This window comes from Mauremys reevesii, linkage group 16 (assembly GCF_016161935.1).
Source record: "Mauremys reevesii isolate NIE-2019 linkage group 16, ASM1616193v1, whole genome shotgun sequence".
In the NCBI taxonomy this organism is placed as follows: Eukaryota; Metazoa; Chordata; order Testudines; family Geoemydidae; genus Mauremys; species Mauremys reevesii.
The window spans coordinates 43,866,051-43,879,818 of NC_052638.1; the positions used below are offsets into that span (position 1 = coordinate 43,866,051).

The following is a 13,768-nucleotide window of genomic DNA, read 5'->3' on the forward strand; positions in this document are numbered from 1 at the left end:
AGCTAAAGTGACTTTGGGCTGCACAGGGAAATGTACCACATTAGAGCAGAGGAGCAAATGGTAACCCTCGTGCCACAAGCTGGGAATGGGCAATAGTGGATGGATCACTTGATGATTCCGGGTCCTGTTCACTCTCTCTGGGGCATCTGGCAGTGGCCACTGTCAGTAGACAGGATACTGGGCTAAACGGACCTTTGGTCTGACCCAGTAGGGCCATTGTGATGTTCTTAGTCTTATGTACTTTAGGTTATATTGCAGGAGTGGTCAAACCGCAGCTCTCCGTGTCACATGTGGCTCTTTTACAGTTAAAGTGCAGCTCACAGAGCTCCCCACCACCACCACAATTGCTTTGCCCCAGGCCCCTTGAATCCTCTGGGCAGCCCTGGTTATATCGTATCTTGGCAACAAAAACTAAGATTTTTGTAAATAAAAATGTAGAAGTTGCATAGTTGAGCTAGAAGAGTTACAAGCATGACCGTTGTCTCATCCCGATTCCTTAGCCTGGTTAAGATTGATTGATTGTTTTTTAAAGAGTTGGTGCATTTCATTCTCACACACACACATGCACTGTGAGGCCAAGGGATCAGGAAAAGTCTTAACAAATGCTAGTCAGTGGGCTCACAGATCTTCGCTTCATTAGCCCACTTCTCAACTATGGCTGGGGCTTTCCTCCAACATGAGCACTAGGCAGCTGACAGATTTCAAGGTTCCACTGTCCCCAGGGGTGGGTGGGGGGAAGAGAGAAAGGATGACAACACAATAGTCAGAAAGACTTTCAGCCTCAGCTCAGAGGGCAGAACTGGTTTTCCTCAACACTTTTCCAATAAATTGACCTTTTTGTAATGCTGAAGGTGAAAAGCCCACACCCTTTTAGCCCATGCTGCAAACCCCATCGCTGCTCCCCAGAACAGCAAAAGCCTCAAGCAACTGCAGGTGATTGTAGCAACATTAAAGAGCAGGCTTCTATATGGACAAATTTGGTGAGTCTTAAAGAGGCATCAACTTGAAAGTCACATCTAGCTGAACATTTTGTACCCACTATAGCTACACATAACACCCTCAATTACTGCAACAGGACCTAATGAGTTTTTAAGACGTTTCAGTCTGGGCTTTGACAGCAGTATAGTCACTCACTCTTCCTTGCCAAAAAGACTCAAACATCAAGGCCCTGATGCTGCAAGGACTGACTTGCTTATGCATCTGTCCAACGTTCCAGGCTAAGCAGCCTTACTGACTTCAGCGGGACTCCTCAGAGCAGAACGTTCCACATGTTGAGTCAGTGCAGGGTCAGGACCCAACGAAAGAAAAATCTGAAGAAAAAAAAATCTGTTTTCAAATGCTTCTAGGAGAAGGATCCCCCATCTATCTAGCCTTGGTCCAATGCTACACACTGTCTTTATCTGTGATACTTATACAGCCTCCATCATTGTAGTATCTGCGCACCTTCCAGGCTTCAGGGTATTTAGTTTCATAAACACCTCTGTGAAGTAGGGCAGTGGGATCCCCTTCGTACAGAAGGGGACTGGGAACCAAAGTGACTGGCACAAGTTCGTACAGGAAGTCTGTGGTGGAGTGAGTCTCCCAGTCCAGGGGCTATGACAATAGCTTGGGCCCATGCTTACACTCTCAGTGATCTGGAAGAACTAAATACAATCATTGCTGGTGAAGTTTATGGATGACACAAAGATTGGCGGAGGGTAAACAAAAAGGACAGACCAGTTCTACAGTACTATCTGGATCCCTCGGGAATCTAGGCTTATTCGAACAACATGCATTTTAATACAGCCCGAGGCAAGGTCAAACTTCTAGGAACAAGAATGTAGGTGACATGTACAGGATGTGGGACTGTATCTAGAAAGCAGAGACGCTGAAGAGGACTGAAGAGTCATGGTGAAAATCAATCGAACAGAAAATTCCAGGGCAATTCAATGGCCAAGAGAGCTAATACAACACATAGATGTACAAGCAGAAAATATCCAGTAGAGGGAGGTGTAATTACCCACTGCATACAGCAGCAGTTGGACCATTATTAGACTCATGTAGACTATCCAGACAAATTCAAAAGGGCTCAGAAATGAGCTGCAAGAACGATCTGAGGTCTGGAAAAAACTGCCTTACAGCGAGTCTTAAGAAGTTCAATTTCGCTTATCCAAGAGATTAATAGATTCTAGGACTGGAAGGGACCTCGAGAGGTCGAGTCCAGTCCCCTGCCCTCCTGGCAGGAGCAAATACTGTCTAGACCATCCCTGATAGACATTTATCTAACCTACTCTTAAATATCTCCAGAGATGGGGATTCCACAACCTCCCTAGGCAGTTTATTCCAATGTTTAACCACCCTGATATTTAGGAACCTTTTCCTAATGTCCAACCTAAACCTCCCTTGCTGCAGTTTAAGCCCATTGCTTCTTGTTCTATCCTTAGAGGCTAAGATGAACAAGTTTTCTCCCACCTCCTTATGACACCCTTTTAGATACCTGAAAACTGCTCTCATGTCCCCTCTCAGTCTTCTCTCTTCCAAACTAAACAAACCCAATTCTTTCAGCCTTCCTTCATAGGTCAGATGGTTAAGAGGTGACTTGATCTTGGTGTGTAAATACCTACATGCAGAGAACATTCCTGATACTAGAGGCCTCTTTAACCTGGTAGAGAGTGGTATAAAACACCCAGTGGTTGGAAGTCGAAGCTAGACCAACTCGGACTAGAGATAAGGCACAAATTAACAGCGAGTGGGATTAACCAATGGAACAGTTTACCAAAGGATATGGTGGAGAGTCTTCATCATTTGATGTCTTTCCAGCAAGACTGATGTGTTTCTAAAACACATACTCTCACTCAACCAGAACTGTCCCTGTCCCAGGAATCACCGGGGGGGGGGGGGGAATTCTTTGGCCTGCATTATGCAGCTGGTCAGATGAAATAATCATAATGGTCCCTTGTGTCCTTGAAATCTAACTTTAACGTAAAAAAAAAAATCCAGAGACAGCATTTAAAAGGAGCTTTCCCAGAAACAGGATTTTAATTTATTGAGTAAATGTAAAGAAACTAATTTGACAGCATCCCTTAATTTTGGATTAGGCTCTTCGGATACAAGAGTGATAGATGCGTGGAAACCAATTATGAGAACTGTTTGGAGAGTTGCAAGCAACTGAAACTATTCGGGAGCCTGAGTGTTTGCTGCAACAAGCATTTAATCCTTCTCAAAGCTTTCTCAACAGTTTGCACCAATCATGGGTGTCACATCCTGCCAAAATTGTTATTTTCTTACCTTTAGTTGAGATATTTGCTTGTTCCATCATGTGTCATTGTGAGGGCTGACTTCCAGGAGCAAGCACTGCCTCTCTGGGCCTTGTCAGATGCACTTTGTCCTGTGTTGTCTTGTTTAGTTCTTCCTTTGCTGTTGGCGCTGATCATCCTCTTCTTCCTCTGTTCTTACCGCTAGCCCTTTTTACTCCTTTAACAGCCCCATGCACTGGGATGTTTGCCCTTCAAACATCATTTCTGCTGCTCCACAGTGCTGATCAGGGCTAGCCCAGAGGAATGGCTGTAGGAACTCGATATGCAGCGCAGAAGGGGCTGAATATAGACACTGATCATAAGCCATGTTTACTAGGAGGCTCTTGCCACTTACTTACCCTTGCGTCGTCAGCCTCCAGATCACTTTGTACAAGAGGGAGCCTGGATCCAAATGCCCAAAGGAGCATGGGTGCCATAGAGAAGCAAGAAGTCGCAAACGCAGAAGGAAAAACTATTGGTTTATATATAGATATAGATATATAGATATATACTGTGTTTACATAGTCAACAAGTTAAATGCAATATTCATAAGAAGAGCATTAACAATAAAAATACAATCTGTGTGTAGCCAAGTACAGACTTAAAATGGTAAAACAGGAAAGGATCTCACCAAAAGTACAAATATACAGTACAAATTGATTTATTTAAAACAGTTACAAAAAAAGCACAACAAAATAGAGATTATCCTTAGAATTATTAATGCTTTGTTAAAGATCAGGTAGGAAGAGAGGGACTGGGACAAGGTTGGAGGGGAGCACCTGACTATTTCTAAGGCTTTAGATACAATGCAGTTGGTTACATGTCAATACAGCCATTACATAACGGGATTATAGTTGAGGGTTGAGTACTTATCTACAAGACCACCTAGCTGTGGGTCAGCCCGGCCCATTTTCCCAGCGTGGCACTTCCCTACTTCTTGAGACCCCAAAGCCATTTGTATGCAACAGTCCTTCCCCTGACTAAGGTGCTATGCAAGTGGAGAGAACCTAGGATGTACACTGTCTGCCTGGAGGGGTCTAGCATGCCTGGGAAGGATGCTAGGGGCTAGTCATGCAGGCCTCACCCCTCAAAGCACACAGATATAAATGCAGCAGAGGGGTCTCCACCATCAGCACATTCACGGCACCAAGAGCACACCCTGGTTCAGACTCCCTGTACAGACTGTGCATTCAGAGCCATTTTAGCAGCTTCCTCTGCACAATTTCAGGCCCAAGAACAGCCCAAAAAACAGAGTGGTTGTGAGTTTGACACTAGGGAAAGGCACATGTGCTGCTGCAGGCAGGAACTGGTGTTCAGGCTGCTTGAGCTGCTGTGGTTAAACAGAACATTTGCTAAGTTATAGGGATTTTTACTTCTTTACAGGGGAAAGAAGGGTATGAAATGGAACAAACACTTAATGTGAAAAGTGCATTTTACTAGTGCCCCTGCTAGGAAGGGCTGGCAGAGCTCTCCCTGCAGCACTCCTCCTTTCTAGCCAGGGCTTCATCTGCATAGTCTGGGAGTAACAGGAGCTCTACCACTCAGACCTAGTCCCCTGTTCCTGGGGAAACAGCATACACCCTAGCTGCCGGCCTGGCCTCTGCTGGGCGGCTGTCCCCTGGAATGTTTCAGGAGATGGAACAGATGGCTGCATATCCCCATTATTGCATATTATAGAATCTTCCCAAAGCCCCACTGTGAGCCTGGCAGGGAAGATGTGCCTGAAGACCCCAGCGCCCTGGCCAGACCACCTACACTGGATGAGGCTGAGGCCAGCAGCTCTCCTTCCCTCTGTAGTGTAACAACAGAAACACCTTATTGCTCTGGTAAGTCTATCCCCACCCTTGTCAACACAGAAGCCCCTGCGGCCAGCTCATTCTGGACCCTCTTTCAGATCATCCCTTCCTGCAAACCAGAGAACCCCAGCAGGCTCTTTCTTGGGCTCCCACACAGTCACTCCTCTCAGCTTCTCCCACACTTACTACCTCCAGACTTTCCTGAGACCAGCCGACACACAAACTACCACTACAGCATCCCATAACCAGCTAGGGGAGATTCTGCTGACCGTCGGGGGACCTGGCAGCTTCTGTGCTCCATTTCTGTTACCTGCCCTTGGGGCAAGGGTCCAGTGTCCTACATCCTTCATTCGGTACTACCCTTTGGATGTAGTCTCGGTGCTGCTGGAAGGGCCCAGAATAGAAGAGTGACAGCTGGAACTTACTTGCTGAACTGTGGGATTGGTCAGAGGGAGAGAAGAGGAAAAGCACTGAGAAAGGTCACACTCCTGCTGGCTTCCTCCATTGAGCTGACATCAGCACTGCTTACCACAGATATGCAAACAGGCAGCAGGACAGACTGGTAGTCAGGTGGAGAAAGGTGACAGAGCAAACTGGGGGGAGCACAGAAGTTACACTTTAGCCTAGCTGTAGATGGCTTGGAAGGCATCTGCACCTACCCTTTTAGCTGGCTGAGAGAGTACAGTGAAGGGGGCAGGCGCAGTAACATCCCCCACTATGAAGCAGACTCTTCAAAACCCCTTTCTAAGAGTGACAAAGAGTCTCCTGTATTTAGTGAGGCACATGGCAGGAATCTGCACCATTCAACTGCTCACGTAATCTCCCTCCATGCACACAACCAGCCCCCTTACATTTCTACTCCAAGATGCATGTGTACCTGCCATAACCTTCTCCTCACCTATCAACCCACTACAGAAAACGACCCCTTGGCTCCTTTGCCCTGTGCCTACATCCAGCGTGCAGGCTACTCAGGACAAGCCAGTGTAACAACCAAGATCTTCATGCGGGAGAGTCAAGCAAGCAGCAAGTAGGTGAAACAGCAGGGAAAAGGTGTGATGAGAGGCCAAGCACCTAGAGCTTGGCCAATCTGTTTACAGCCAAAAGGTGCTGTGCAAACATCTCTCCTCTCTGCTGCTGCAACCAAGGGAGGCCAAAGTTTCCCAGGAAGAAAGTGTCATTTTGGTTTTAGTCTTTCAAATTTACTAATGGGACTAACTAGAAATTGCTTATTGGCCAGAGGGAGCTGCAGATCATGCATCCAGAGCCCAGAGAAAAGTGAAGGCAGCTAGAATCTCTGCTCTGGAAGAGGCCTGGTGAGGCTACATTGCCACAGGTCCAGGCACCTTCCTGACATCAGAGCAATCCACGAGCAAGACAGGGAAAGTACCTGTTTGCCTTGGGGGGAGAGACAAGTGCAGACATTTCAATGGTGGCAATAGGATAAACTGTCAAGAGTGTTCTGGGGATCCTGGCACTAGAGAGACAGGTAGATGTGCCAGGTGAAGGAACATTCTGGGGACTCTCTACGCTTCTTAATGCCTAGAACACAGTGTTCCCACATAGTGCACATACACCAGTGCCAACTCGGTTAGGAGGCACGTCAAGGGGAATGTGGACAAACACTGATCTGTTAGGAGTCACAACTACTGCAAGCTGAGCAGAACAATAAAGGTTGTGGAGGAAGATAAAAGGTGCAGACTGTTCACCAGCTGGAGGCATTGATACCCAAGCTACTCAGAGAGACGGAATAAAAATAGCGCCCAACAGCCAAGCACTCCAGGGAGCAGTGTTTGGGAAGATGGAAACTGAGGGAAAAAACAAGAGGAAGAGAAAGCAAGAAGATGCGAAATAGAACTGGAGTGAGACACCATCAGGAACCCAGCTCGAAGCTTGAGGTGCATGCACTCCTCAAAGATACTAACACCTCTACGCAGGCATGTTCTGAATACAAAAACTGTTGACTGTAATACAATGAGGAATACTTAAAAGTCAGGATATGCTAAAGTGAAGGTTCTCTCATTCTCACCACCTGGTTGGCCTATTCTGGATTTCTTCTTGTGCAGTCAGAGGTGACTTGATACTAAGAATGTCCGGAGTGAGCAAGTTAGTGTGAATATAAGTACTTTCACTTGGACGGAGTGTTATTACCATAATAATGTATTAAAAACTGTTCTACACATCATTGTTTAAGAAAAAGATTCATCTCTCAATTTCACTGTGTAGTTCTGCAGTGGAACTCCTCAGTGAAGCACCAGAGCATCCAGTGTAAAAGGACACCTACGAAACTGCCCAAAGATATTGCGCATGTTATGCCATAGTCCTGTGATCAGTAGACTCTGAAGTTAGTAGAAATTTTGTATCATGCCTGCACACACATTTTTCTCATTTATAATTGTTATATTTAAACAAATTACCCTGGAAGGAGCAATTAGCCACCTGGAAAGTTTTTGTCTGGAGTAGTTCAGCCAATTTTGATTTATTGATGCACACAAGTGTCAGTCTTTTCACAGTGGAAGAATACATTTTCATCCTCATCTAAAGAGCAACTTAAAAGCATTTTGGCTCAGTTTTCCTCCCAAAAATTCAGCTAGTCTGAATCCAAGAATGGAAAGAAAGTTTAAGCCCAAAAGGAGATTTTTTAAAGAAAGTTATGACATGTGAAGAAAGCTTTAAAATGCAGTCTTCATATCACCTTTATTACAGCAATTACCACTAGGAAATGCTATAATTAGACTTTGCTTTGGTGACAAATAATTACATAGGTATCTGTATAGCGGGGAACCAACTACAACTCATGCCCTATTCCAGCTGCTGTAGGCCCTTCCCCAGTTCCCTGTTCAATCACTCCCTATCCATCCTCTAGGACCTTCCTCTCCAATTTCTAATATTCACTGCAGTCTCTTTCTACAGATGCTTTGCTAGAAGAAAGCCCAATAGGATTCAGTGGAGGAGACACATCAAGCAGAGGCCACCAGAGCAGCACCTGCATCTCCACCCCCATCTCACAAACAGCTCCATTTGTGAAGAAGTTTCCTTTTAAAGTGCATGTGTGAAGAAAGGGGGTGCTGAGAGCAGTGTCCCCTGAATCCCAGTGAGGGCTCACCCCTTCCCACCACGAAAAGAGGAATAAGAACTTCAGACATTTTATCTGCTACCTTAAGCTGTGGCTTTTTGGGTCTGCTCTTCTTGACTCCCCCACCCATCCTGAATGCTCAGACCCTGCCCTGCAGGAAACTCGGGCACTAAGACAGATGTGTGAAAGTCCCAACCTCTGGAATGCTTCTAGTCACACGATCACAACCACATCCCGTCCTCCATCCTTAGTTAGCCCATTGCTGCTGCTCCCTGAGGACTGGAGCCCTCTAGATTCCTCAATGATCAACAACTGAACTGGAACAAATCCAGCTCTGCACGGCAAAGAGCAGCTGGGCTGGTGAACCCACCACTCAGTCTGTGCAAATTCTCCACCTGAAAAAAGTGAGGCTCACTCATGGGTGACATCCCAGGTTGTGGCCTTAAAGAGATCACTTCCCTGCATTAGAACGCCCTTCGATGGACAGCTTGACCTCCTGTGGAATGAAAGAGGGACGAAGCAGGGACGGATGAGACTCCTCCCCCTGCAAGCTGTATCTTTGGAAGCCTGGGGCTGTCCAGCAGTGCTGAGCACCAGGGTCAGGCTGGGAGGGCTCTGTACAGGAAATCTGGGCTGCACTGTCCCTTTCTGTCTGATTCTTCCTCTCACTGGCTCTGTCAGATGGCTCTCTGGGTCCCTGCCCTGTTCTCTCGGGCCTCTCTCTGGTGGGCACCAGCTGGCCTGCAAGAGGGCAGTTAGCCTGAGAAGCAGAGTTGCCATTCAAGCTCTGTAAACTGATTGATATGCAGACATCGCCCACCTGCAGCCTGTGACAGGGCAGAGCAAAGAGCTGAGCAGTGCGCCCTGGGCTACAGGAGGACCAGCCCTGGCCATACACGAAGAAGGGATGCTCAGGGGGTACATCAATGCTCACTTTACTCTGCTGCTCCCCAACCACAAAATGCAGTGTGACAAACCCAGGCCACTGGCTCTCCTGGATATCCACCACTGTGCTGGAGTCAATCTTCAGGCCCCCGCTAACCTCAGCACTCCGCACAAAGTCCTGGGTCTGCAGGTCTTCTACCCGCTTCAGCTCCCCTGTGGCCAGCTGTATGATGGCTCCTTTCATGAAATGGGAGGGCAGATGTGAGGAGCTGGGGGGCTGCAACTGGGCTGAGTCCTTGTCACGTGAGCTTCCACGGGTCTGTGCATCTGGACTCTGTCTCATCAGGATTTCTGAAGCAGAAGACCTGATGGGCTCAGACCCAATACGCACCAAGACTGGCTTGCCATTGGCTACCACCATTCCTTTGGGTAACTGTCTGTGTCTAACCGGCTCCTCAGGGGACATCACATATGGACTCCTGGCCTGGTTTTTCTCAGCTGTTTCCACTGGGTTCCTCAGCAAGCCCCTGGAGTCCCCATGCTCATCAGGGATATTATGGCAAAGGTTTAAAGGGCTCAGGCCATCCTTTCTCTGGGCTGCCAGAATCGAGTAATCCTGAGAAGCCAACACCCCAACCACTCTCTGCACCTCCAAGTCAGTGTCTGGCGTGCTTCTGTGAGCTGGTACAGAGTCCTCTGTTCTCAGAGTCTGATAACCTGAAAAGAGCTGTCCATCCACCACACACTGCACTGCAGCCCCAGGCTGCGGGCCTTCAGCTTTATTGCTGGCAGAGGCCAAAGCCTCACTGGTCCTCCTCACCACACTATGCTCCAGATGTCTCTGTCCACCATTGGCAGAGGCTACCTCTGAACTCAGTTGACTTTCTTGCAGAGGAGGATCTGGGCTTCCTCCTACAGTGGAGGTCTCATATGCTGAATACCCTGGTGGGAGCCGAGACATCTGGTAATACACAGGAACTCTACTCTGTGTGATGTCCAGTGGCTGGACTCCAGCATGGTGCTGCATTTGGCCTGAAGGGGAGATGACAGCGGCAGCTTTGCTGAAAGCATGGGAAGGAGAGGTAGTCTGGGGGGAAGGAGTGGCGTCTTCTGTAAAAAGAGAGGCATATGGCACAAAACGGGGAACATGAGAGGTGGTGAGGTTGGTAGAAGGTGATAGAAGAGGACTAGGGAGGAAGCTGGGGGGCACAGCATAGGGCACTGTGTAATGTGACCCTATAAACTGAAGAGACGTAGAGGGAATCTGAGCATAGTGGATGGGGGGATATGGAATCCCTGGATGCTGGATCAGGGAAGAGGTTACATTAAAGCTAGGGGGCAGAGGACTCATGTTCACAACTGGGTGGAGGCCAGTGGGAGAGAAGGTGGCTGGAGGCACAGACACTTTGTATAACATGCCATATTGATCCACAGTCAGGCCAGCTACTGCTTGATCACCATCACTGCCAAGGCTGTATCGTAACGGTGCTTGGCTCTGCCCAGTCACCACCACGCTCCTGCACCACTCTGGGGTAGCGCTCACCGGTGTGTGATTGGTAGAGCAGCTGGCTACCCTCCCCACATCCTCACTGGTGACAGGAAGGTCTCGTTTCTTTGGGGGAAGGCATTCCTGGCTTCTCTCATGAGCAGGTTTCATATTGCTTTGTGGTGTCCCAGGAGAACTAAATGGCACTGCTTCCTCATTTGGGCATCAGCGGGAGCTGCTCCGCGCTGGCTTTGAACTCCTCAGCACTGCTGGCTCCCACAGCCTCATCTGCAGAGGAACAAAGAGAGAAGTCAGCAGGTCCCACACAGCGAATGTAGAACTAAGGCAGAGTGGCCAGGGAGCCTCCTCTTGACAGGCCACAAACCAGAAGTGAAAGGGGAGGAGAAAGCAGAGCGGGAACAATGGCTGGGACAAGCAAATCTGGAGAAGACTATAACACAAGGAGGAATCCAGGAACGGGAAGAACCCCCCCCACTCCACCCTGAGAACTGGGTTGGAAAAAGAAAAAGGCCCTACCCCGCACAGACAGCCCACGGGGGGGAGGAGGAGGCGCCCCCCAGCACAGACAGCCCGCGGGGGGGAGGGGGGAGGAGGCGCCCCCCGCACAGACAGCCCGCGGGGGGGAGGGGAGGGATGGAGGAAGGCGGCGGCGCCCCCCCCTGCACAGACAGCCCGCGGGGGGGGGGAGGGAGGAGGCGGCGGCGCCCCCCCCCCCCGGTACAGACAGCCCGGGGAGGGGGAGGAGGCGCCCCCCCCGCACAGACAGCCCGCGGGGGGGAGGAAGAGGAGGCGCCCCCGCACAGACAGCCCGCGGGGGGGAGGGGCGAGGAGGAGGAGGAGGCGCCCCTGCACAGACAGCCCGCGGGGAGGGGCGAGGGGAGGGAGAGGCGCCCCCGCACAGACAGCCCGCGGGGAGGGGCGAGGGGAGGAGGGAGGCGCCCCGCGCAGACAGCCCGGGGGGGAGGAGGAGGAGGAGGCGGCGCCCCGCACAGACAGCCCGGGAGGGAGGAGGAGGAGGAGGAGCCCCGCACAGACAGCCCGGGGAGGAGGAGGCGCGCCCCGCACAGACAGCCCGGGAGGAGGAGGCCCCCCGCACAGACAGCCCGGGGAGGAGCCCCCGCACAGACAGCCCGGGAGGAGCCCCCGCACAGACAGCCCGGGGAGGAGGAGCCCCCGCACAGACAGCCCGGGGAGGAGGAGCCCCGCACAGACAGCCCGGGAGGAGGAGCCCCCGCACAGACAGCCCGGGGGAGGAGGAGCCCCCTGCACAGACAGCCCGGGGAGGAGGAGCCCCCGCACAGACAGCCCGGGGAGGAGGAGGAGGAGGAGGCGGCGCCCCGCACAGACAGACCAGGGGAGGAGGAGGGCGCCCCCGCACAGACAGCCCGGGGGGGGGAGGCGGAGCCCCCCCCCGCACAGACAGCCCGGGGGGGGGGGAGGAGGCGGCGGCGGCCCCGCACAGACAGACCGGGGGAGGAGGAGGAGGGCGCCCCCGCACAGACAGCCCGGGGGGGGGAGGAGGAGGCGGCGCCCCCGCCGCACAGACAGCCCGGGGGAGGAGGAGGAGGAGGCGCCCCGCACAGACAGCCCGGGGGAGGAGGAGAAGGAGGCGCGCCCCCGCACAGACAGACCGGGGGGGGAGGAGGAGGAGGAGGCGGCGCCCCCCCCCGCACAGACAGACCGGGGGGGAGGAGGAGGAGGAGGCGGCGGCGCCCCCCCCGACCGGGGCGGAGAGGAGAGGAGAGGCTCATTCGCCGGGTCCGGGAGGCGCGGGGGGGGGCAGGGACAAGAGGGACCCGCCCCCCCCCGGAGCCCCACTCACGCCGTTGACTCACCCGCCATCTTCCGGCTCCTCGGCCCCGACCCCCATCGGTCCCGGCGCCGCCCGCAGCCGCCTCCGGGGCCCGGCCCGGCCCCTCCCGGAGTGCGGCGCGCGGCGATGACGCAAAACCTACCGCGCGCCGGAATTTCCTCACCCAGGCCGCACCGCGCGTCACCTCGGCTCGGCGCGCGGCGATGATGTCAGCGCGTGCATTGCCGTACCGTCCGGCCGGTGGCTGTCACCATAGCGACCTGCCCGCGGGACCCTGCCCCGTCCCCGCCCCCACTCCCCACTGATCCCGCTCCCAGCCGGCCTTGCCCCAGCCCCTGGGTAGCCCCTCCCCCCGCCATGCGCCCCCAAGTGCCTAGCGGTCACATCCCCCCCATCATCCCTCCTGCTGGCCCGGGTAACGGGATGGTCTCGGGGCTGAGCGTTGTAGCCACGTTGGTCCCGGCGTATCGAGAGACAAGGTGGGCGAGGTCATCGCTCTTATTGGCCCGGCGCCTGTTGGCAAGAGAAACGCACTTTCATCGTGTCCGGAAAAGGTTCTCGCAGTGTCACCGCTGAGTACAAGATCAGACAGCTCGAATACGTGCTAACTACGGGACCCTTCAAGGTGAAGGCGCCTCTCACCACTGCTGTAGTCATAGAACAAAAAGGGGGGTTATTGGGTTACAGTTTGTTGTGATGAGCCATAAAGCCCAGGTCTTCATTAACACCATGATTTTTAGTGTACAGAAAAGTTATAGCTATAAACCCTCATGCTTCAAGGTGTAAGCCATTCTCTAATTATTAAGGGTAAACCAACACTTCAGTTGAGATATTTGCTTGCTGTGGAGTTTCTTGCACTTTTCTCTGAAGCAGCTGGTGCTGCCACTGTTAGACACAGGATACTAGACTAGATGGACTCATACTTCTGATCCCATTTGCCAATTCCTATGTTCCCAAACTAAAAGCGGGGAGGTGTCTCTCAAACTCAGTTATTTGCTTCCATCTCTTTCCCTGGTACTATTCTCAACACCATCCCTGGAGGAGACTCTCTTCAGCAAGTATAACGGTTAATGTGACATAGCAAATATTTCTTCTCCAGAGCTTTTTGACAATGGCAGCATTCCAAGATAGTCTGAAGCATATTGTCTATTTGAGCTCTCCAGGACAGGGGCCTCTCTGCCCAGCACTGAGCACACTGTTGCTCCAAAAATCGTCAGTTTTATGATCACTAAATATTTTCCTGCATTGTATCTACCTTATACATCCAAAAAGCCTTTGAAAAAGGAGGTGGTATGGCTCCTCTATTTCCTCTAAAACAGCATTTCTCGCTTGGCCAGCAATGCTGATGTCTAGCCAAGCAATAAAGGAGAGGGGTACTGAGACAGGAGGTGGGACTCAGGAGGGATGTATCTCTCTCTG

At 51.6% G+C, this 13,768-nt stretch overlaps 1 protein-coding gene across 1 annotated transcript; it reads right to left on the bottom strand.

Moving 5' to 3' along the window:
• Positions 1 to 6,701: 6,701 nt before the first annotated feature.
• ATXN1L (ataxin 1 like) lies at positions 6,702 to 12,514 on the bottom strand. Its single transcript, XM_039503314.1, has 2 exons — positions 12,372 to 12,514; positions 6,702 to 10,803 (listed from the first exon to the last, which is right to left on the bottom strand). Exon 2 carries the CDS (start codon positions 10,684 to 10,686, stop codon positions 8,596 to 8,598), a length of 2,091 nt encoding a protein of 696 aa, XP_039359248.1. The 5' UTR covers positions 10,687 to 10,803; positions 12,372 to 12,514; the 3' UTR covers positions 6,702 to 8,595.
• Between the last annotated feature and the right edge of the window lie 1,254 nt (positions 12,515 to 13,768).

Bases quoted from the DNA above. Each gene is read 5' to 3' on its own strand.
- ATXN1L (XM_039503314.1), bottom strand. From the start codon at position 10,686: ATGAAACCTGCTCATGAGAGAAGCCAGGAATGCCTTCCCCCAAAGAAA.